At 35.9% G+C, this 26,346-nt stretch overlaps 1 protein-coding gene across 1 annotated transcript in view; it reads left to right on the top strand.

Moving 5' to 3' along the window:
• The first annotated feature begins 8,549 nt into the window (after nucleotides 1-8,549).
• Nucleotides 8,550-26,346, top strand: part of Btbd8 (BTB domain containing 8) — an 82,922-nt gene continuing 65,125 nt past the window's right edge. Inside the window, exons 1-3 of the mRNA XM_076861936.1 lie at nucleotides 8,550-8,722; nucleotides 15,394-15,591; nucleotides 23,299-23,495. Coding sequence (XP_076718051.1) covers nucleotides 8,574-8,722; nucleotides 15,394-15,591; nucleotides 23,299-23,495 — 544 coding nt within the window. The 5' untranslated portion in view covers nucleotides 8,550-8,573. The remainder of the gene's footprint in view (nucleotides 8,723-15,393; nucleotides 15,592-23,298; nucleotides 23,496-26,346) is intronic.

Genomic DNA, 26,346 nt, shown 5'->3' with positions numbered 1-26,346 from the left:
TTTTACTCTAAGAAGCATGAACACTTAATTATAATATTTAAAATATGCCTGAGGAATATTTTGATTGGGTTTTTAATCAAACCGATTTCTCTTCTTCATTAAAGTAACATTTTCCAGGCCATGTACCTGTAGTCCCAGCTACCCAGAAGACTGAGCTAGCTGAAACAGGAAGATTATTTTGCAATATAGCAAGACCCTGACTCAAAAGGTCTCAATTTGACCTAAATGTAGAAAAGTAAGTAATCTAGTCACAAACCTTGTTCACCCTGCAAGGTTCAAATAAGTGCCTTGTTTAATGCTAAATTATGGCCAGAGAAACATTATAGACCATTGTCTCTCCCTCTCTTTTGCAGGAGAAATATTTCCTTGGAAATTCTAGTGACAGTAAATAAATACATCAAATTATCATTTGTAGTTCCTCAAAAAAATACTAGATATAAATACCTCTTTGCTCTTTCATAAAGTAGCCCACATCTTTTTATTTTGCAAGGCAAAATATTAATAACCATCAGGACAACAAAGTATTGGGAATATACTGAAATGGTTACATAGGGTAGAATAGCCAGCTTCCTGTCACTGAAAAAACACCTGATATATACAACTTGTAAGGAAGAAAGGTTTATTTTGGCTCATAGTTGCAAGGGTTTTAGTCCATGGTCACTTGGCCCTGTTACTTTGGGTCTGTGATGGCACAGTGCATCACTGTGGGAGCCTGTGGAGAAAGAAGCTGTTGGCCTCATGGTAGCCAGTAAGCACGAGTGAGATAGGATGGGTCCAGGGTCCCAATATGTGCTCAAAGGGAATGCACCTGGTAGTCTAACTTCCTTTCTCTAGGCCCCATCTCTTAAAGGTGCTACTACTTTCCAAATCTAGCAAATGAGCTAGAGAACAAGCCATTAAGCTTGGGCCTTTAGGGAACATTCCAGATCCTAACCATAACCATGAAATGGCTCCCTTGACCTTTTTAAGTATGAAAGTGATTATTTAGAATGAGAAAAGAAATCACAACAAATCAAAATTTCTGGAAAGCTATTAATATCATAAACATAGGATTTTCTTTTTTTCTCGTGTGTGTGTGTGTGTGTGTGTGTGTGTGTGTGTGTGTACGCACGCACGCACGCTCACCCACGCACATGTGCGCTGGAATAGAACCCAGGGTCTTGGACATGCTAGTGTTCTACCACTGAGCCACATCCCCAGTCCATAAACCTAGGTTATAACTACAGGAATTATTAAAAATTCTTTTTTGTATAATTCTCCTCAAAACACCGGAAAATGTTCATAATTACATGTTCTGCATTACTGAGAATATTCCTTTTGTTCTGACTACTCACCAGTGAGAACTAAAGCTTCTACTTACCCATTTATTTTCACTACGTGTTGTTATAATACATATTCACATAGTGATATGACTTTAGGACTTACCTTTACATGTCACCATTTGGGAGGAATCAACAAAGTAATCGTGGAAACCATTCCTATACCAGGATAGGGAGCAACTAGATTCCTATACCAGGATAGGGAGCATCTAGATATGGAAGTGGATATGAACCAATAAATATGCTAACCTAAACTCCTATATTCTCAACTTAGTTTCATTGTGGTTGAGTCCCAAAAATGTCTGCAGCCACTCAGGACTACTAGATATGAGGCAACATTTGAGCAAGGGAAATGACACAAAATCTGGACCAGTGGAGGCCAAAATCTCTTAATTTTATAAGTTTAACAAAAACATATCCAAGTAAACACATTTATAGGAACCCTACCAGAGACTTGTAAGGGGCTTTTGGGAGAGAGACCCCCTAAAACTCAAACTTTATTAGCTTCTTGGTACTTTCAGTAGAAAGGAAGAAGATATGAATGGGGAAAACATAGAGATGGGGGAAACAGGTAAGGGAAAGAAAAAAATTAAATATATTTTGAAGATAATTTCTATGCAATTCTGCCCTGGAAAAAGGAGGTGTTGATATTTTAAAATCCCCATTCAGCTTGATATTAACATGATATTAACATGATACATACCTAATTCAAATATAATGGTTTTTTAAATGTGCTGAAAATTATTCACGTAAGAACTTTCTCTTAAAACTAGCTACCAAGGTATATAGTATCTTTATTTAAACAATGGTACTATTACTCAGATAGAAGGCAGAACTACTTTGAAACTGTTTCTAATTAGATATTGATCTTTACAAAGAAATCAGGATCATTATTATATATTACCTTTTAACCTCAAAATGTTTAATGTAGCTATGTAGCTTTGTTCTTTGTTTAAGTCCTCTTTAAAATGATACTTTTAAAATCTTGCTTTTGTTTTTGGTACTGGGGATTGAATAGGGTTACTCTACCACTGAGCTATATCCCTAATCCTCTTTAGTTTTAATTTTGACACAGGATCTCCCTAAATTGCTAAGGTTCTCACTAAGTTGCTGAGGCTAGCCTGGAACTTGCAATCCTCCTGTCTCAGCCTCTTGAATTGCTGAGATTACAGGTGTACACCACCATGCCTGGCTTAAAAATATTTTTATTGTAGAATAAATATAAAGATATCACATCAAAACAAATCTGTAGCTAATCATTATACATGTCCCTCAGTATCCACAGAAAATTGATTCAGTTCCTCCATGCCATGCTGCCAACAACAAAATCTGATGATATTCAAATCCCTTACACAAAGCAGGGTAGCACTTGCCGCTAACCTATACTGATACTCTTGTATACTTTAAATCATTTCTAAATTACTTGTAATATCTAGTACAATATAAATGTTCTATACAGTATGATAACTAGTTATTATACTGTATTGTTCAGAGAATGATGAGAAGAAAAATTTTCTGAGAATTTTTTTAAAAATATTTTAAATACAGGGTTGGTTGAATCCAATATATGGAACCCACAGTTAGGGAGGGCCAACTGTATAGCATAAAAACAATCTATACTGTATATCCTAAATATAGTATGTTTTTAGGTGAAAACTCTCACAACCAACACTCAGATCAAGAAATAAAACTTGTCCAATCACCCTTATAAGCCCCTTCTCCCTACCCCCAATCTTAATTATAAACTTCTTTCTCCTTCTAAATTAAACTACTTTCCTAGCTTTTATAGTTTCATTTTTTGTACTTTTTCTTGCATTTTTATCATCCAAAGGTGAATACTTTGATACTGTAAAAATTAACTTTATATGTCAAACTGGCTAGGCTATAGTACCAGATAGTTGGTCAGTTATTCTTGATGTTTCTATGAAGGATCTGTGTGTGTACAGATGAGTGTGCACCCTTGCACGCGCGCACACGCACACATGCTGGGGATTAAACTCAGGACCTTAAGCACCACTGAGATACACCCGTACAACCCCCACAAGGTATTTTTAGATGAGATTAACATTTAAATTAGTAGACTTAGTAAGCAGATTGCACTCTACAGAATGAGTGGGCCTCATCCAATCAGTTAAGGCCTTATTAATAGGATTGACCTCCCTGAAAAAGAGGGCATTTTAACAGCAGGCTCCCTTTGGGACTTAAAATACAACTCTTCACAGTCTCCGGGAAAGATTTTGGAGTTGCCAAGTCTTCACAATTGCATGAATCAGTTACTTGAAATAAATCAATCTATAGATAGGTAGATAGATATCCTATTTGGTTTTTTTTAACTCTGATAAATGCAGTCTCCAGCCACCATAGTTTATTCTTGTCCTTTTTTGACATTTGATTTTCAAAAAAATTTTTGTAGTTGTAGATGAACATCATGCCTTTATTTTACTTGTTTATTTTTACGTTATGCTAAGGATAGAACCCAGTGCCTCACACATGATCGGCAAGCGCTCTGCCAGTGAGATACAGCCCCAGCCCCTGACATTAACTTTTTAAAAAAAGTCTTCTAAATCTATAGGTTCCCCTCCACCTTTTATTGTGCTTATGGTCCATCTGCTTAGAACCTAAGCTATTTGATCAGTGGAGTTTCCCATAATCTACATTTGGCTAACTAGATATTTATGGTACAAAATAGCATCTTCTTCTACATATTGAAATCCAGGGGCTTGATCAAATTTAGGTTTGATCCTTTTGTCAAAGCCATACATACAGTGTGTTTTTCCTCAAGAAATATGTATTTCCTGGTTTTTTCTCTTTTTGTGAGGTTTGCAGCCATGGGTGTTCATATTGACTAAATCTAGTAATTGTTAAAGATTGCAAAATTGAGATATTCCAATTTTGTCCTTTTTTCATTTATTAACTAAAACACTTTAATAAAGTGCTATTTCTGTTAGTTTATTATGTGGTTACCTAGTAACATAATTCCTACTGGAAAAAATAGAATAAATACTTGATTTCTTAATCATGTCCTATTTTTTCCTCTTTTTTTAATTTAATTTTATTTTTTTTTAGATATACATGACGGTAGAGTGTATTCTGACATATTATACATACATAGAATATAACTTACTCTAATTGGGATCCCATTCTTGTGGTTATACATTCTTGGTTATATATGGTGTTTCACTGGTCTGTATTCATATATGAACAAAGAAAAGTTATGTCTGACTTATTCTACTGTCTTTCCTTTTCCCATTGCTCCTCCATTCCCTTCATTCCCCTTTGTCTAATCCAATGAATTTCTATTCTCTCCCACCTACCTACCTCTATTATTGTGTGTTAAATCCACATATTGGAGAAAACATTCAACCTTTGATTTTGGAGGACTGGCTTATTTCACTTAATATGATTGTCTCCAGCTATGATTAAATGCCATAATTTTATTCTTTTTATGGCTGAGTAAAATTCCATTGTGCATATAGATCACATTTTCTTTATCCATTCATCTGTTGAAAGTTGCTTCCATGGCTTTGTGATTATGAAGTGAGCTGCTGTAAACTTTGATGTGACTGCATCACTGTAGTATGCTTGAAGGATACATACCCAAAAGAACTTTGCCATAATTAAACTTCTCTTCTAGTCAAAAAGATTTTTATAAAGAGTATCACCAGGATTTCACAGGAGTTCTTCAGAAAGCTCAGTGTGGTTTTAAGCTTCCTTTATTTTTTAAAAAATAGTTGTTTAAAAAAAAAACAAGACCAAAAAAAAAAAGCCTTTATTTTATTTATTTATTTTTATGTGGTGCTGAAGATTGAACTCAGGGCCTTGCGCATGCTAGGCAAGCTCTCTATCGCTGAGCCACAACTCCATCCCCAAGATTCCTTTCTTAAAAATGCCAGGTTTGCGGACAAAACATATGAAACCTCTGTCTAGTCTAAGAATATGAGGCAGAGAGTAACTGTTATATGAAACCCCTTCCCCACTGAGTATACTTCTTAAGGAATTTCCAGACTCAGGGTACAGAGACTTTTAGGGATTAGCTCCTCTGGACCACTGTAGCTTAAATAAACCTGCTTTCTGAAAATTCCTCAGATGTCCAGCCTCACCTGTTCTATATAATGCTGATTTTATGTCCTTTGGGTATATACTAAAGAATGGGATAACTGGGTCAAATGGTGGTTCCATTCCCAGTTTTCTGAGGACTCTCCATACTGCTTTCCAGAATGGTTATATCAATTTACGGTCCCAACAGCAATGTATGAGTGTACCTTTTCCCCCACATCCTTGCCAACATTTATAGTTACTAGTATTCCTGATAATTGCCATTCTGACTGGAGTGAGATGGAATATCAGTGTAGTTTCATTGTATATTTTTAAATAAGATGGCAGTAAGAAATCAAAAGTATTACTTCCTATGAATGAAGACCTTCAGTGGTCATCATCACCATCACCTTCACAAATCCAAAATAGCCAGTGGAGCTAGTAAAGCTTAATTGCTAAGAGGAAACAAATGCCAATTTAGCAAAATGAGATTACTTATTTGAATCTAAGACAATGTAAGGGGAAATGTAAACTCTAAGGACACCCTTCAAAACTGCCTTGTAAAACTAAGTCATAATTTAGCAATACATATGTGGCAAGACTTTACATTTTGTCTTTCCTACTACCACATGAAATACTCTTGTCCCAGTTATAGGGAAACAGGTTTAATACACTAGAGTTCAATATATTTAGAGTACTAGACCAGCAGTTTATGTCATGCAGCTAATGAACAGTTTACTCTAGATTCTATATTATGGTTTGAATGTCTGCCTCTTAACACAAAACATATACATAGGGAAGATTCTAGAAACAGTAAAAACATTGATAAACTCACTCTAAGGATAAGTGACTATAGCAATGAATTGATTAAAACAGAATTCATACTTTAAGGACCTAAAGGAGTAACTTAGTTATAAATCACTTGGCTATCATGCACAAGGCCCTGGGATTGATCCTCAGCACCACAAGGAAAAAAAATATTGGTGGTGGGGTGCCGTAGTCCGGCTGCAGCAAAATAACCGGGGTCGATGAACAACTTGTGTAGATTGATACAGCAGGAGTGGAAGCTGTTTATTGTAGGACAGGAGCAGTATTTATATATTCCACACAGCTTATCTTAATTAGCATAAACTAGATACATCAGTCAACCAATAAGGAATCTCCACACTTAATGGCTCACTTTTGTTACTTCACAAACCACTCCCTCTGGCATTTTGCCAGGCGCATCCAGACTTGTTTACAGACTCTAATATTTCTCTGGCAGAATGCCAGGTGCCATCCTGACTTGTTTACAGACTCTAACAGACGGGGAAGCTTTAAGAAGTATCTCCTAGTAGAATGTGAAGCATCAATGATAGGACTTTAAAAAAAAAAAACCTGGGGCCTCACACATACTAAGCACCACCACTGAGCTATATACCCAGCTCCTTGTGCGTCTCTCTCTCTCTCTCTCTCTCTCTCTCTCTCTCTCTCTTAAGAGGCATTTATTCTTTAATCACTTTACATAGTCAGTTGCCTAAGCTGCCTCAGGTTAAATTACATGTCCAAAAATTTATTCCCAACCAGAGAATAGCCTAGTTTTTACTTCACCAGCTGATAAAGAGGCATCAATAACTCTGATAAACAGGCAGAGTTTTGAAGGAAAAGATCCTGACACTAGACTGCCTGGTTTAATTTAAAGTGTACAACACGATGTTTTGATACAGTGAAATAATCAGTCAAGTCAATTATTATATTATTTCACATAATTAACTTTTAAATAATTTGAATAATGCTACAATGAACATGGGAGGGTAGGTCTCTCTCTGAGGTGCTGATTTCATTTCTTTTCCCTATACATCCAGAAGAGAGATTGCTGGATCATATGGTAGTTCTATTTTTAAATTTTTGAGGACTCGCTGTACTGTTTTTCATAATGTCTGCAATAATTTATATTCCCACCAACAGTAAATGTAAGTTAACTAAATTCATCAATTAAAAGGTAAAGATGGTTTTTTATTTTCAAGCTTGTGTGTGATCATGGTCAAGTTACCTATCCTCTCTGTTTCCCTCATCTGTAAATTGGGGCTCAGAGAAGTACCTATCTAGACAGTTAACATGAGGTCTGAGTTAATACAAAATAAAGCAACAAGAATGTTTTCATCACACAATAAGCATTCAGATTAAAATGTCAGGTTTCTGAGTGAGTATCTGAAAGGGGGCATTTGGAGAAATGACTACCTCTGGGTCAATCTTATGTTACAAAGTCCATATATTTTCTAAGCAATTGTTACTCTAGTGTATGCAGAGCTTGTCAACTTAAAGCAGAACTAACAAGCTTTTTGTTTTTTCAGCAAGTGATGAAATAAAGAGTACTGAAACTTTCAAGTGAAGCACTGTCTTCAAAATTCTAGAGCTCCTCCACCCACTTCTCTACTCAATGGAAGCCTCTGTCCCTCTCAACTTACTTTTGTTCTACCTTCCTGATCATAAAATTTTGGGATTTATACGCAAAATCATGTAATAAAATTTGACCTTTCTCAGCTCAAATCCAAGAGCAGTTACATGAATCACTCCTTGGATCAGAAAAGAACGTAATCTTCGAGACCCTGTAAATACTCTTTGTATTGGACTCAGGATTATTTTTGCGGCAGAGTTTAGTAATCTTTTCCTCTACTCCCAATTTTTCTTGCCCAAAGTATTTATTCTTCAGGGCTGAGAAGCAGGTAAGAGAGGGGGTGAGACTCGCTGCTGGAATGGTCATATGTATCAGTTTTTCGTGGGGGAAAAAAAAAACCCGCAAACATGTCAGGAAGACACAGCATACAAAGGCTGATCGTATTGGTTTGAATTTAGTTCTAAAAAACGTGTTTATTAAAATGAATGGTTGACACTAACCACAAAGGAAAGACGAGGGATGGACAGGTCCGCCAGGCCTGTCCTGCAGGACCGCCAGTTAGCTGGCAACTCCGGGTAGGCGCCTGCAACCAGAGGTAAACAGAGCTACTACGCCTGCGCACGCCCACAGCGGTCACGTGCCGTCCTGGGCCAGCGAAATCGCCCTGAGGGCGGTCCGACAGCTATAAGAGACCGTAGGCAAACAGAAGAGGGGCGTCAACCTTTTTCCTTAGGGGGCGGATTCGGGTCTAGTGGAGCGTTCTGTCGGAAACGCCCCCTTTTTCCTCCAGGGCGGGGCGAGTGAGGCCCAGTACTGTGTCTGCCGCGGCACCTCAGTAGGTTATGGCCCGCTGTGAGGAGGGCGCCGCGGTCCCCGTGGCACTTCTGGGGTCCCCTGGAGTTTGCAGTAAAGGGTTGCAAAGGAAGGGGCTCTGTGAACGGCGCCGGCTGAAGGCGACGGTGTCGGAGCAGCTCAGCCAGGATATGCTCAGGTAGGAGGAGGCGGGAACTCTGGCTGCATCAGTTGCTTCAGTGTCCACCTTCGCCCCGAAGCTGGGGCTTCCTCCAACTTGGTCTCCCCCATCCCTCCTTACCTTGTTCCCCTCGACTCCGGCAACTGCGGGATGTTCGCCAGTCTCTCCACTCCTCTGACACCCAGATAACCAGTCTCAGCATTTCAGACACTAATGACCACATTCAAAGGAAAAGCAAAATTGTGGTCATATGCAGCACCCGTTTGTGCTAAAATATTCTAACAAGGGGCAGGCTCTATTGTGTTGAAGACAAATCACTAAGGTCGGGGTGGATTCCTGTTAAAGAGACATACACTTTTTTTTTTTTTTTTAAATTTAAGAAAGTAGTTGAAATTAGGCATATTTGTATTGTATTGAGGAAAGATAGAACAAATTACTGGAGACTTAGATTTGCCCTTTTCTGTGAGCTCTGTTGGAGCTCTCTTTTAAAAGGTTTACCAGGAATGCTTATATAGAAATACTTCCTGATTGCAACCTGGCTTTCCCTCTCCACCTGGAACACTGTATGGTTCCTACCAACTCCCATCTCCCAGGAGGACCCAAGAAAATGAAGGGTTGTCCCGAAGCTAGGCCTGTGAATATCTTCCTTAATCTGTAAAGAACTCATTTAAAGTCATCTCTCTTTATAAAGAAAATTAATTCAGCTAATCTCCATTACCTTTAAAACATTGTTTCTTGAACTTAAATGTGCATCAAAATCACCTGGAGGGCTTGTTAAAACAGGTTGACTGGGTCCCAGCCCAAAGTTCTGATTCAGTTGATCTGGGACCGGGGCCCCAAGGTTTTACAGTTCTGATAAGGACCAGGTGATGCTTATTCTCTTGGTTGCAGTCGTACTTTGAGGACCACTGAACCAGAGTACACAGAATTACTAATAATAACTAGCAATTGTGCACCATTCTACATTTAAAAAGTGCTTTCTGAAAGAAACTTGTCCACACTAAAGATTTCCTATAGCAAGAATTGGAATTTTATTAAAGAAAAAAAAAATCCCTTTAATTTTGGCCTATCTACCAGGGATACTACTTTGTATCCACCAGTGGGGGACTGATATAAAAGAGGAAAAAATAAGAATGAAGCTGTTCTCTTCCTAAGGATAGCTAAGGATGAGATTCTCCCTCTTTCTAGTGGCTTTATTTGTCTGGCTGTTTTGTGAGCCTTGAAATGTCATGAATTTAAGAAAGGTAACACATCTAAATTAGATAAAAGAAATGAGGTGCCAGGTATGGTGGTGCACATCTTTAATCCCCGCTGCTCGGGAGGCTGAGACAGGAGGATCACAGGTTCAAAGCCAGCCTCAGCAACTTATGGGGGCCTTAGCAACTTAGTGAAATCCTGTCTCTAAATAAAAATAGAAAGGGCTGGGGATGTGGTTCAGTGATTGGGTGCCACTGAGTTCAATCCCTGGTAACCCCCACCCCCAAAAGTGTAGTTGGTGAACAGTTTGTCTTCTTCCTAATGGCAATTGGGAATAGGACTCTAAACTCCCAAGTTCCAATTATAGGCATAGAAAAATAGATGTGACAGTATTTTTTTTAACAACATTGAAAAACTTCATATACTTACCTAACCATCTTACATGCTAAGTTAATCTTCCCCAAGCACAGCAATATCACTGATTTATTCTACAAATATTAATGTAACATCTAGTTCCACTCATGTATCTAGTCCTGTACTAGGTCCTGAGGAATCAAAGATTAAGACATTGCTTTGGTGTTTGTGCTTACACTTTAGTGAGAGAGAGATGACTAAACAAAAGTGGTGGTGGAAGTAGGTTGAGGAAGGATTTATAGGGTGATAAATTTGAGTGAGCTTTTGGGGATTAAGAATTGAAATAAAGATTGGGAAGGAAGAACTAGAGGATGTTTAAACGTGGGGGATGTGTCTTACACAGACAGAGATTTGAAAGAACTTGATTTATTTGGGAAAGCAAGTTATATTAGATTCTAGGTTACCTGAGCCAATGAGATAATGTGGAAAAGTGGAGAAAAACAGGAAATAGTTTCAGCAGTTAAAAAAAAAAAGATCAGATGCAGAACTGGAAAGTTGCTTGTGATATGACAATAATTGCATAATAAGACCATATAAATTCATGGACCATTGTTTGGGACAGTTTTATAAGAAAAAGCTAATATGTATTACCATCCTACTACTTACTAGATACTGGGCTTATGTATAATGTTTTATTTATTTTTCTCATAAATCCCAGTGAAGTAAGTCCTGTTATCATCCTTATTTAAAAAATTAAAGACACATTGTATGAACATTATAGAAAAAATAATAGAATAAGAACCTTGGAAGTCTGCCTCCAGAATCTTTAAAGTGACTTGCCCAGGATCACATGGGCAGAATATGAGCCATAACAAAAACCCAGGCAGTCTGCCCTCTCTACAGTAGCTTTAGAAACTGATCTTCTAGTACCTTTGTTTCATCATATTTGCTTCTCTCCTCACCATTTCTTTTTCTTACTATACCATTGATTTGCTTCAGAATGCTCTTAAATGCCATTGGTTAGTCCCATCAACTGATGGCATCTAAGCAATGTCCCTTCTGCTGGCATTGTCTTGCTTGACTACCACATAGGCTGAAGGCTAACTTTGGCTCAGTCCTTCATCTATTCAGATGTGATTAGGACATGAGGGCATGTGGTCCATACCAGTTCACATATAATTAATGAGTTTGTCACTTTATTAGCATATGGCAGATGATCAAAATGACAACATAGGAAGGCAAGTAGATACTCTAAGACTTGATAACAGAGTGTCTCTCTCTCTCTCTCTCTCACTCTCACTCTCACTCTCACTCTCTCTCTCTCATTTGTTTTTCTTTTTTGTGGTACTGGGATTGAACCTAGGGGCACTCTACCACTGAATTAGATCCCCATTCCTTTTTATTTTTTATTTTTTTAAATTTTGAGACAGGGTCTTGCTAAGTTACCCATGCTGACCTTGAACTTATGGGGTCTCCTGCCTCAGCCTCCAGAGTCACTGGATAAGAGACTTTCTTCTACCAGGGAAATGTTTGTAATGTATTCTGGAGGAAGTGGTATTTTAAAAATAGGAATTAAAATATTTAGGTTTTGAATTTGAGAAAAGAAATTGGAAACTGACTAGTAAGATTTTATAGTAGTCAATAGATAAATAACAGGGTTGGTGACTGATTACATGTTGGGTAACTAGGGAAGGGAAGGATGGAAGATGACCCCAAATCTTAGGACATTTGAAATGGAGGTGTATAATGAATGCTTGGGAAGCTCTGTATTCAGAGACAATTGGAAATACATCTGGAGTTAAGATGGAACTTGGACTAGCAAATACAGATTAATGGTTGCTGATATCACCAGCATCCAGTTACTCAGACCAAGGGTTAATCCCTTCATTTTGCCTTCTAGATCCAGTTGCTAACTCCTGCCAACTTTAATAATTCCAACCCCTCTTTATTTTTTAAAAATATTTTTTAATATTTATTTTTTAGTTGTAGTTGGACACAATATCTTTAATTTATTCATTTTTATGTGGTGCTGAGGATTGAACCCAGTGCCTCACCTGGGCTAGGCGAGCACTCTACTGCTGAGCCACAACCCCAGCCCCTCCAATCCCTCTTTCTTAACCACTGATCCTCCCCTGGCTCCAATTCTTTACGTTCATCTTCCTGCTGTTTAATAGTTGTCTCATCTTTATTCTCATTTTCTTCTCTTTCATTACACAACTAACACGTGATTTGGTTGGGGGCTATACTGGGGATTTAGCCCAGTGTACCTCTACCACAGAGGTACATACTCAGTGCTTTTTATTTTTTATTTTGAGATAGGGTTCTTGCTAAATTGCTGAGATTGGCCATAAATTTGCATTTCCCTCCTGAGTTATTGGGATTATAGGTATGTGCCACCATGCCTGGCTAACAGGTAATATTTTGAAAAATAAACTTGCCTATGTTTCAAACTATTTGGTGACTCCCCTTCAACTGAAGAATGCAGTTAAGCTGTTTGTCTCTCTTATTCATCCTTGTCCCTCAGCTTCATCCATCACTTTTAACCTTCTCAGTACTCTATGCAGACCATGTTGTAATTCCATGCTCACACTTAACTTTGTAAGGATTGTGGAGCTCAGGAACTCCCTCCTACTTTCCTTTATTTCTCTCTGAGGTCTTAGTCTGTACTTGAAAAAAATTTGTGCTATTGAGTGTATCACACTCTGAATAATTTCAGGACTGGTTTCCCTACTATACTATAAATTCCTTGAGGGCAAGTATTATGGTTTAGTGATAACTTGGATTTTTAGCAGCACTCTAAAATGCTTTAGTTAGACAATTCTATGATTCAACTATTTGTCACCTCCAAAATTCAAGTTGAAATTTAACTGCCATTGTAGTAGTATTGAGAGGTGGGACCCTTAAGTGGCAATAAAGGCCATGAGGGTACCATCCTCATAGGTTATGAGGACTTATGTTCTTATAAAAGAATTTTCCCTCCTCTTAATTCTTCCTGCCCTCTTGCCTTCCACCATGTAATAATGAGTCGAGGAGCCCTTGCCAGGCGTTGGCACCTTGATATTGGACTCGCCAGCCTATAGAACTATAATCCATTAAATTTTTGGTATTCTGTTATAGCAGTATAAAGTGAACTAAGAGACTAATGCTAACTACTAGTGTATTAGCACACTAGTGCTAATTACTAGTGCTAACAGTAGTGCTAACTACTGTTACTGTATTAACAGTAGTTAGCAAAGAAATGAGGTGGAAAGAAGCTGGGAGTCTTGACAATCTTGAGCTTTTGCTTCAGTCTGCCCGCCCTCTGGGCTTTACTGTTACTTAAGTCAGTAACCTCTCTTCATGTTCAAGCCAATCTGAGTCAGATTTTGTTAGTTATAATGGTTACAGGATATACTCACAATAGATACAAGTGGTTTTATAAAATAAAAAGCAATATATTTCCACATTAATAATTTTTAAATATTTATTTATTTATTTCTATGTTGTGTTGAGGATCAAACCCAGGGCCTCACACATATCAGGCAGGTGCTCTACCACTGAGCTACAACCCTAGCCCCCACACTAATAAATTTTAACACAACGTTTTTCTTTCATTTAACAAATACTCAGGAGTATCTCTTACAAACAGGAGATTCCCTAGTGATGGTTGTTTGGCTATCAGCTGCAATGCTTCCTTATTCACTTGAAGAAGGGAAAAATAGGGAGAAAATGGGTGGGAGAAAGGAAAAAATTGAGTGTACAATTTGAGTTTTTTAATTAAAGTTAGAAAGGATAGCACATTTATATAACTTTAAAATTACTTAGGAAAATAATATGATGAAAATATTGATCAAAATAAGACATATGTCTGCTTATTATTTTCAAGATTTTGAAAGCTTTTGTGCTCTGAAATATTTGTTTTGAAATGTATGAAATATGATATGTCAAGAGCTTTGTAATGTTTTGAACAACTAATAAAAAAAGAGAAAAAAAATTTGTTTTGTTTAGGGTAAAATAGGATCTTTTAATAAACAGATATTGAACTCTTGCTGTATACTGAAGATATACAGTTTTTGTCCTTGGGGAGTTCATTGTCTAATAGGGAGAACACATAAAAATAATGATGCAATGGCAGAAGTGCTGTAATAAAGGTATGTACTGAATGTAATGGGATTAGAGGAAGAAGCCATTTGCTTGCTCTTGTGGGAGGATGAGTATCATTGGCAACTTTCCAAGATGGCTATCTTTACCCATTACTTGTATAGTCTATGGTGTACTAGTGTGATTGCCAATTATATCTTGCAATACAGAAGTCTTCTGAGAATACATACCTTGACAATTATATTGCTATAGTGATATCAAGTATTGTTTCATATTTAGAGTGTAAGTATAATGGTTACTGCAAAAAGACAAAAGATTAAAAAGTTTCAATTTTTTATTTCTGTTCTTCCATTACTTTCTGTATGAATGAAATCAATAGGCTCTATCATAATTATGTCTCTATACTAGTAAAGGGATTTGAATGGGTTTACCCCTGAGTTCATCATTTTAAAAATAGATTACAGCATGACTAATTCTATTTGGGTGGAGAGAAAAGGGCCTAAATGTCACATTCTTGACATCCAAGCTTGCATGTCAGACTTGGTAATTAACAATCAAAACAAAGTGTACCAGTTTCTAACCTGAATTGTCCATTGTTATGTTTGATTTGTTGGTGTTATTGACCATTGACTTTTTTGCTTCAATTTTAGTAAGATTTTTAAAAAGTTTATTCTTCTCAATAGTCAGCAACCATGTTAACTTTGTGTTCTGTGTTTCAAAAAAAAATCTAAAGGAGGTACACTACATATGAAAGACAACGTAAGTATAAAATAAATTTTATTATTAGAAGGAATTAATTAAAATACATTTTGGAAAAAATGGTCTCATTCTTTTAGTGAAATTGCCTTTGTTTTTACTATAAATTCTTAGAACATTAGATTCTAAGCCAATATTAAGTAGTGTTCTTTGGAATGAAGTTAGAACAAACCTATTTTTACTATTAACTTATTTTGTTTTCTGTACATTTTAAAATTATGTTATTTTTAAATCTGCTTTATAAAAATTCTATATTTCTTAGCATCACTAATTAAACTATGATTCTATTTTATTCCTTATAGGCTTTTAAGGGAAGAAATCCATACAGATGTTACTTTCTCTACAGATTATACTTTGTTCAAAGCACACAAAGCAGTCCTTTTAGTAAGGGTTCCTGACTTCTATTTCCATATTATTGGACAGACATCAGACAGTATCACAAATCATGAGCCTGTTCCTGTGGAGAATGTTGAAGCTTTAGAATTTAGAACATTTTTACAGTAAGTGCTCTTTTTTCCTATTACATTTAATTCTAATAAATAATTGGTATTTTTAAGGATGTATAGTGTGTGTATGTTTTCATTTCATTTATTTTCATCTCTTTAATAACCTGGTAAGGAAAATCTATTAATTTGAATTATAAATTACCATAGTAATTAGTATTAGTAGAATCTATTAATATCATAGGCTAATTATTAGTAGAAGTTCAGTACAGATTTAAGACTGATCCTGGCCTGCAGTTGTTGCTCAGTGGTAGAGTGTGTGCTTAGCATGTACAAAGGCCTAGGTTTGATCTCTAACACATACACATACACACATGCACACACACACACACACACACACACACACACAAGACTGATCTTAGGAGAGAAGAAATGAATGGTGTGCTCTCTGATAATTTTTCTTTCTTTTTTTTTTAGAGAGGGAGAGAGAGAATTTTAATATTTATTTATTTTTTTTAGTTATCGGCGGACACAACATATTTGTATGTGGTGCTGAGAATCGAACCGGGGCCACACGCATGCCAGGCGAGCGCGCTACCGCTTGAGCCACATCCCCAGCCCCTCTCTGATAATTTGAATGAATTATTCTATGCTAGGTTGACACCATTGACATTTTGGTTTAGATACTTTTTTTTGTTGTGGGGGCAGTGCTGTGCATTTTATGATGTCAGTTGTGCCGTCTTCAGACTTTGCTATATGTCCTCTGGGAGTTAGGTGTGTGTGGCTATTGAGAACCATTGGCATATACTGATTTATTAAATAGGGGCTGGGGTCGTGGCTCAGTGATAGAACACTCGCCTATCATGTGTGAGACGCTGGGTTCAATCCTTAGCACCACATAGGAAGAAATAAAAATGAAGCTATCATGTCCAACTACAGCTAAAAAAATATATTTTTTTAAATAAAACTTTAAATAAATAGTTTATAAAATATATTAGATCATAACTGTTTTTATTCTCATGGCTTATGTCTTAGTTCATTTGAACTGCTAAAAAAGGAAGTACCTTAGTTCTGGTAATTTATAAACAACAGAAATTAATCACTACAGTTCTGTATTTTGGGAAGTTCTAGATAAAGGTTCCAACAGATTTTGTGTTTGATGAAGGCTACTTCCATATAGATGGCACCTTCTTTATGCCTTCACATGGCAGTTGTTATGGACAAACTCCCTCAGGTCTCTTTAAAGGGCACTAATACCATTCATAGGTTGGAGCCCTTATGGCCTAATAATCATTCAATTGTCCCACCTTTTAATACCACCACATTGAATTAAATTTCAACATAGAATTTGGAGAACATAAGCATTAAGACCATAGCAGCTTTATGTGGTCAAAATTTTTTGAAAATAGATCATCAGTTAAACGTTATAGTATTTGGGGGATTCATGTGTTTGATGAACTTAGAAAATTCTCATCAACTAAATAATGAGAGAAACTAATTTAACTTAATCCCATTCTGTACTTCATTTCTTTTTATTATAGAATAATATTCAGTTGTATATCACATTTTATTTATCCATTTATCAGTTGATGGTCATTTAATTTTTTTTCTATTTTTTTTGGCTATTATGAATAATGCTGCCATGAACTTTTATGTACAAGATTTTGTGTGAATTTATGTTTTCATTACTTGTGGGTAAATATGTAGGAGTGAAATTTGGTAGGTCATATGGTAAGTCTATATTTAATCCATTGAGGAATTCCCAGACTTTTCTAAAATGGCTATACCATTTTACATTCCCATTGTCAGTAGATGAGAGTGAATTTCTCCATATTCTCAGCAACATTTATACCTCTGTCTTTTATTATAGTTATCCTATAGATATGAACTAGTATCACATTGTGGTTTCCATTTGTGTTTCCCTAATGTTAAGCATATTTTATATACTTATTTGCCATTTTAATATCTTTTTTGGGAGCTGTTAATGTTCTTTGCCAATTTTTAAATTGGATTATTTGTCATCATTTTACTGAATATTCCTTATATTCTAGAATATTAGATTCTTACCTGATATATGATTTGCAAATATTTTCTTTCATTTTGTAGATTGTCTTTTCACTTTCTTGATGATGCCATTTGTGACATGAAAGTTTAATTTTTTTTTTTTGTACTGGGCATTGAATTCAAGGACATTCTACCACTGAGCTTCATTTTCAGCCATTTTTATTTTTATTTTTTAATTTTGAGACAGGGTCTTACTAAATTGCTGAGGCTGCCCTTGAACTTGCAATCCTCTTGCCTGAATCTCTGGAGTGGCTGGGACTACAGGACTTGCCACTGTGCCTACTACAAAGATTAACTTATATTTTCTTCTAAGGATTTTATGGTTTTATACTTTTGGCTCTTACATGGTCTAAGATCCTTTTTGAGTTAATTTTTTGTGTGTGATGTAAGGAATTGTGTCCAATTTTATCCACAGTTGTTTCAGCACCATTTTTTGAAGTAACTCTTTTACCACTGGAACATTTAGACACCCTTGTTGAAAACCAGTTGTACATTGCTTTGGATTGAATTCTCTTCCTCTAAAATTTTATGTTGAAGTTCTAACCCTTATATGATGATAGTTGAAGATAAGGTTCTAACCCTTATATGATGATAGTTGAAGATAAGGCCTTTGGTAATTAGATTTAGGTAATTTCATGAAGGTGGGGTCCTCATAAGATTAGTGACCTCATAAGAAGAGAGACCAGAGATCTTGTGCTCTCCTTCTGTCACCACTCTCTGAAGACACAGTGAAATGGTGATGTCTGGAAGCCACAAAGAGGGTCTTTACCAGAACCCAACCGTACTGGCACTCAGATCTTAGACTCTGGACACCAAAACTATATGAAATAAATTTCGATTATTTAAGCCACATAATTTATGGTATTTTGTTATGGTAACATGAGCTGACTGATTTTATAAGGGTTAATTTCAAATCTATTCCATTGGTATGTATATCTGTCATTATGCCAGTATCAATGGTCAGTTTTTGCTTTTCTGAGAAATAAAGGTGGATTATTGTGTCTTTATGTCCTGCATCATATTTTCTGATATGCCTTTTGCTTGTAATCAGAATCACATTGACTTTAGTGTAGAAAATTGTCTTTGGATCATTAAATTTTAACTATATGTGTGTGATTTGGCCTATTCTTCATTAAATGTTCTGCCAGTTGGTAGAGTCATCTGTTTTTTTTAATATTTATTTTTCAGTTTTAGGTGAACACAATATCTTTATTTATTTTTTTATGTGGTGCTTAGGATCAAACCCAGTGCCTCATACATGCTAGGTGAGCGCGCTACCACTTGAGCCACATCCCCAGCCCGTGTTTTCTTTTCTTTTCTTTTCTTTTTTTTTTTTGAGTTATATGAAGCTCCTATAAGCAAAATGGAAAATTTGGAAATTGCCTACCCTTGATTTTTCTTGTTTCTTAGAACAGCATGATATACTATAATTTAAACAGATATTTTAAGTGTTATTTAGAAAATTATTATTTTCCAGTGTAGACCACAGGCCTTTCATTGAGAGTTCCAAATATCAATTTTAAAACATATACCTTTGGGGGTGCTGAGGATATAGCTCAGTGCTTGCCTCCCATGTACAAAGTGCTGGGTTTCATCCCTAGCACCATAAATAAATAAATAAATATATATATATATTTTTTCCCTAGTAGATGGTACAGTGGAGTTCTTATGAAAACAGGCTTTGTAGTCAATCCAGGTCTACTGTTTCTAAGTATATAAACTTGTACTAATCACTTACCATTAGTTTTCTCATCTAAAAATGGCCATAATAATAATAATATCTACCTCATAGAGTTATTGTGAGGTTTAAGTGAAATAATTGTAAAGCACTTAGCACAGTAACCTGATATTTAATAAGCACTGAACAATTTTTTTTTTCTTTTTTGGTAGTACTGGGGATTGAATACAGAGGTACTTTACCACTGAGCTATATCTCTAGCTCTTTTTGAGAATGAGATCTTGCTAATTTGCCTAAGTCGGCCTTGAACTTGCAATTCACCTGCATCAGCCTCCCAAGTCACTGGAATTACAGGTGTGTGCCACCTTACATTGCATACTGTAAAAATTTTAATAAATTTGTTCATATTAGTAGCACTTTGAAATTATACATTTCTGCAGCTCTTAAGTGCTTGTTTAAAAGAAGATCCTGAGCCAGGAGCAGTGGTACATTTCTGTAATTCCAGCAACTTTAGCACTCTGAGGCAAGAGGATCACAAAATCAAGGCCAGCCTCAGCAATTTAGCAAGATTCTGTCTCACAATAAAAAATTAAAGGGCTGGGGATGTAGTTCAGAGGTAGAGTACCCCTGGGGTTAAATCTTAGTACTGTAAAAAATCAAATTAGTCAGTCAGTGAAGATCCTGGAAATAGCGTAAGTTTTTCTACATTAGAGAGAGAGAAATCAGTGTTATTCTTTATTACATTAAAAGTGATGGGGGAAAGATTAAATTAGAGGTAGAACAAGAGAGTGAAGTCAGTTTTAGACTTGGCATCAAAATAAGTATCTGCCTCCTTCTAGCTGTGCATTATCTTGTTTGATTTCTTTCAGCCTCAGTTTTCTCATTTAAAACAAGGAAGTTTGAGTAGCTGGCCTTGTACTTCATAGCATTTCACAGTGCTGTATTTTTAAGCAGTTAATCGTATTCTATTTTAGATTAGTCATGTATGTCTGTGATTATGTAAGCTCTTTGAGAATAGATTGTCTCATTGATGTGCACATCCAAATGATATCTAGTATCTTATACCTAGAAAGTGCTTGTGATGTGCTCTCTGTTAGCAGATTGTGTTGAAATTTGACTACATTAAAATAGTGCATAAGGAGAGTATTACAATGGAAAATAGATATTAAATTTCTTTTAGTTAAAGCTGATAAAATAGATTTTTGAATTTTTGCTATATGAAATTCAGTTCTTTGTAAGTTTCTTCAGTTCATATCCTTTCTCTTGAATCAATAAAGATTTTTTATGTTGCTACTTATTCTACAATAATTCCTTTTGTGTATACTTGAATTAGAGTATGAAATATAGTTTTTGAAAAGTTTTTTTATATGCAGTGACTTCGGATATGGCTCAAATGTCAGTGGAAAATAGTACTTGCTTTATGACTTCATGATTAAAATTCAAGTGAAGATCATAAAACTCTTTGATTTCCCCAGAAGACTTACCATTGTTATTATGTCTGTATGTATGAGAGGGAAAGATGAGGGAGGACTTTGAATTTTCAGTTTAACATTAATAACTGGGAGATGCTATAATAAAGTATCAGATAAACACATAAAACAACACAGGACAGCTTTCTTAGGTGGTGGCTATTTTCTCTGTTCATTCCTTTTTTACTCAGGCTGCAAATGGGTAGAATATATGTCTTCCTTGTATTAACTATAACTTGTGTATTTTTTTCTTTTGGTACTGGGAATTGAATCAAGCACATTGTGCCTGTTAAGTCTGCACTCTACCACTGAGTTACACCTCCAGCCATGTATTTTATTTATTTTTGAGACAGGACCTCAGTATGTTGCTCAAGCTGGCCAAAAACTCCTGGGCTCAAGTGATTCTCCCAACTCAGTTGCAGGCCCATGCCAGTGCACCTGTTTTCAGTCATGTATTCTTGATGCCTTGGTATTTGGAGTCTTACAAACTAACTGGGGAAAGAATTCCCCTCCCAGGGTTAACTTGTTCCTAGAGATAAATAAATGACTTGCCTGTGAATACATCTTTTATATGCAAATCAGCCAATCTTGAGTCCATATACCCACCCATACACCTTCCTCCAGGAGACAATATTCTTCTACCCTGATCACCCCAGGGTCAGGTATCAGACAACTGGGGTGATCAGGGTAGAGGAATTCTACCTGTATATAGCTAGGAGCTTGACAACATTATTTAACTATGTAATACTAATCCTGTTCAGTTACTCACCTCACCTTGCTCATTCCTTCCTAGGAAAACCACAATAATGGCTTTTGAGGACCTGAGTTTGATCCCCAGTACTGGAAGACCAAAAAAAAAAAAAAGCCTTGTCTATGTTTTTTTCCTGTTCCTTCTCCCTCCTAACCAAATCTGTTGCTTTTTCCCATGTGGCCCTGCATAGCACGGTTCACCCCCCACCTTCTGAGAGTTGTAAATTACAGATTATCTTTTCAGTAGCAATAATTTCCTGATCTGTCTGCCTCACTATACCTGAACAAATCCAAAATCCCTGGTACAGTTTAAACCACATATGAATGTCATTGCTGCCTTCAAACCATTCTCCCCCCTTATTCCTAAACTCCATGTCTTTGAATCTCATTTACTAGTCTATATACCACTAGGTGGTCATCCATAGACCTCCAGGTCAGTACTCCTCATTCCTCAAAGTTTTTGGCTACTGACTTTTGTCAGTTTCTCTATAACACAATTCTTGGTAATTCCAATTGCTGCACAGATAATGCTTCCACTAACTTTGCCTCTCAGTCCCCTTAATTGCTATCTTACAGTTTTCTTGTTTTCTACTTCACCTAATTTCCCAGAACAACCCAGTGTTAGTGTGTGAGAACCAGCTCCAAGGTGTCATGAAACCAAAGAGAGAGGCAAATAGACTTAGAATTGTACAGAGTGCAATTTATTGAGACACTTACAGATAGAAGCATGATAAATGGCAACAGCAAGACCAGTTGGAATCCTGCAGTTTGGGTCAGAAAGAGAGGTTAGGTTAGGACAAAAGTGACTTCATTCTAGCTGTAATATACCTGGTTTATCGTAAGATAATATCAAAGAATTAGGAACATCCTTGGAGCCAGGGCCCACTCAAATAATTTTGTTTATTTATAGTTTGCTGGGGAACTATAGAGGAAAAACTGACTAGGATTATTCTGGGAGTAATATGAGTTTATGACTCAAGATAGCTATAGTCATTCAAGCTGAATTCATATACCTCAACTATTCACTACCATGTCAAATTGTAACTCATGTCATTACTAATAGCTGACTCTATAATCTCTATTCTAAGCATCTCACTCCCTAATTTCTACCTCCTATCTTTCTAGCCTACTCCTTTTAGGACTCCAGCTGTAATAATTCATTATTTTAGTGCATTTTCTGTTGCTCTTACAGAATACCTGAGACTGGGAAATTTATAAAGAAAAGAGGTTTATTTGGCTTATGGTTTTGAAAGTTCAAGAGCATGGTGCTGGCATCTACTTGACTTCTAGTGAGAGCCTTGTGGTAGAAAGTGGAAGAGATGTGAGTGCAGGCAAGGAGAGGCACATGTATGAGAGAGACCAAAGGGAGGTGCAAGGTTTGCTTTGTAATAACCCACACATGATAACTAATCCAGTCTCTGAGGAAAGACATTATTGATGAGGGCAGTTTCCCTATTGTAATTTATATCTTTCTGGGAATTGTAATTTATATCATGTAAATGTAATTTATATCATTTCCTCTAAGTTATCTAATTTTTTTTTGCATTGTATATTACATTTAACACTAAAAAAATTTTATAGACTACTTTTCAAATTTTGTATAGTTTTAGATTTATCTTTCCAAAGTTATTCCCGAACTAAAAGGGTTTTAAAGTTGTTTAATACATATATAATTATTATATGTATATTTTATTATGTATAACATACATATACATATATGAAAGCATCATATTGGGAAACTAGCTTTTTCTTTTTAAGACTCACCCTTATTTTAATTAATATTTTTAAAATTTTGTCTTTTAGGATTGTATATTCATCAAACAGAGACATAAAAAACTATGAAGAGGAAATTTGTAGGAAAATGAAAGCAGAAAGTGGGATACTACAAAAGAAACTTGACTTCAATTTTCAAAAGTGTAAAAATTCATCTGCTTATTCTCTTCAGAAGCATGAAATTTCAGAGGATATTAATGATCAAGATGACAGTTTAATTTCTAATGGTGAGGTATTTTTGGTGGATTTTTAGAACATTTTATAGCCATGAAAATAATTATAATCTGATATAATTAGAGAAAATCAAACTTCAAAAATTTCTCTACTGATATATTTTTAAAAATAAGCATAGAGAAGTGAATATCCTAGTGTGATCAATTTTGAGTTTCCCCAAGTACTTAGAGATAGGGTTATTATGAATAAATCCATTTGAAATTCACAAGTTTTCTTTTTAATACTGAAACCTCTACATGTCATTGTCCTTATTTTGTTCTGTACTAATAAAGAATTTTTTGAATTATAATATATCCTTTAAAAAAATCATGGAGCACAAAAATTGCTGTTATTAAAAAAAAAGATAGTAACCCAATAAAAATGGCAGCTTAGTTTTATATCAAATGGTTAAGAAATACATAACTGTTACAATTCATATGACAATTTACCTTAAAAAAGACCTTAAGATTGCTTGTGGAAGTAGGTGTTAGAAGGATTGAAACTTGTGAGTTGTTGTGAATTGGTAGAAAGAGGATATAATTAGATACATAAATATACTGACAGGAAACCTGATGTCTCTGGATCATATGTATTATAGAATATTTTAGTGCCAGATCATATGTATTACAGAATATTTTAGTGCCAGTTCTCAGACATCAGATTCCATGAGACAATGAAGTGAGTGCCTGTTGTTACCCTATCTATAGAGTAGAATTACACCACAGAAAAGGAATACCAAACTAAGAAACTTAAGTTTTCCAGGTTGCTTGCCTATCTGCCAGTCATCCTCTCCAGAGAGATGGAGAGGAAGAGGGAAACACCAACTTTGACTTTGGAAGGTAAACAAATCTTCCTTAGGGGAGAGAGGGGAAGGTAGTTTGACTACCTTGGAATGTAAGGAAATGGCTTCCTAGAGAGGCATGTCTCTAAGTCCATCTGGAGCAATATATTACTTCTAGATTCCAAGGAATGTTGCAGCTTAATCATCTTAAGCCAAGTTTACCAGTGCTTTTCTCAGAAAAGTCAGACTGTGCAGACACAAATATTGATAGAAGATTGTGTCCCAAGAGTTATCTGAAATCAGAGACAAAATTTTAACACTAGGTATGAATGAATGGATATTGCTCATAACATATAAAGCAAACTGAGATATCTGGTAGATATTTAGTTGTGTGCATATATGCTTCATATATTATTACATGGCTTGATTCATCTGGGTACAGTCTTTGGCACTGACATTGAAGTGTTTTTTATATATGAAATTGCACCTAACAACACTCAAAATTTAGTTATACTAAAATTGAACCCTAAAATATTAGTTGTGTAAAGATGTTATAGCAGAATTTACTACATATGAAAATACCTGTTAACTAAAGGATCTTATTACTGATGTTTTGTGCAGCAGCAACCATCACCACCAAACTAATTTAATCTTGGTGAGAGTCCTTTTATGTTACATTCATTGTATCTATGAATAAATGATTAGGCAGTCTAGGCTTTGAAGTATTTATTAATATCATTTGATCTTATGTAACCCTAAGAATTAAGTGGTTGCAGATTGATTTTTTTTCAGTAAGGACTCTTATACCCACAAAAACATAAAGGACTTTCTCAAGGCCATACAGAGCAATTGATAAGCTGGTAGTTGATAGACATTTTTCATGCTTCTAGTGTAGAGCTCTGCCAGTGGTCCCACAGCAGCCCTTTAAAGTGGCAAAACAAATAAGTGTACGTAAAAAGAGCTTATTTACTCATCTACCCCCATTATTTGACTTGTTTTCTCCATCACTCAAAAAAAAAAAAAAAAAAAAACTTCATGCTTACCAGTAATCTGCCAGTTGCCAATTTAAGACACGTTCGTTTGGTCCACATCTTCTTAACCCCCTTGCAGTCTTTCATAGCAGTGCTACTCTCCTTGAAACTTCTGTCTTCTAAATCCTGATCTCTAGATTTTCCTTCTTGACCACTCCTCATTCTTCTTCACTGATATATCTATCATCTTTCTGTTCCTTAAATAAATGGTATTCTCATTTTTTTTGAGCTTTATATCTAACTATTGACTAGACATAGCTGTTTAAAAATACCTTAAATATTTCAAATTTAACCTATTACATACTGACTTAATCACCTCCCCCCTTTAAAAATCTATTTTTTTGCTTTTATTTTTTTCAGTGGAAAGTATTGAACCCAGGGACTCTTTACCACTGAGCTACCTTACCAGGCCTTTTTAATTCTTTATTTTATGACAGGGTCTACTAAGATGCTGAGGCTGCCCTTGAACTTGTGAGATTCTCCTGCCTCAATCTCCCAAGTAGCTGAACTAAGGCTTATGCCACTGTGCTGTTTCTTTTTCTTTTACTTTTGTCTTTCCTCCCTTTTTCTTCCCTCCTTCATTTCTTCCTTTTATAGTGCTGATGATTGACGCCAGGGGTCTCACATACTAATCTGCCACCCCATCCCCTTCTTTATATTTTATTTGAGATAGGGTCTCACTAAGTTGCTGAGGCTGGCCCTTGAACTTGTGATCATCTAGCCTCAGACTTCTGAGTAGCTGGGATTAGAGGCTTATGACAGATGCAAATGGAGGCAGAAATTCCAAGTTTTTTACATTTGAAGGACCAAGTGAAAAATTGGTGTTTTCAGCAAAAGCAGCCTCTTAGTCATTGTTATAGTAACAGGGAGCCAGATGTCATGAGGCCTTCTGAGACATTGCTGAAAACTTTAGTTTTTATTCTAAAAGAAATGGAGTGAGACATAGAGGGTTTTGAACTTGGATGGACTAAAATATGAATTGCATTTTTAATGCAGTTTTGGAAGCTTTGTTAAAAATAGATTGTGGGCGTTAAGAATAGGAGAACAGTTGAA

The sequence above is a fragment of the Callospermophilus lateralis genome, chromosome 7 (genome assembly GCF_048772815.1).
Source record: "Callospermophilus lateralis isolate mCalLat2 chromosome 7, mCalLat2.hap1, whole genome shotgun sequence".
In the NCBI taxonomy this organism is placed as follows: Eukaryota; Metazoa; Chordata; class Mammalia; order Rodentia; family Sciuridae; genus Callospermophilus; species Callospermophilus lateralis.
This window is presented reverse-complemented; position numbering and strand designations above follow the sequence as displayed.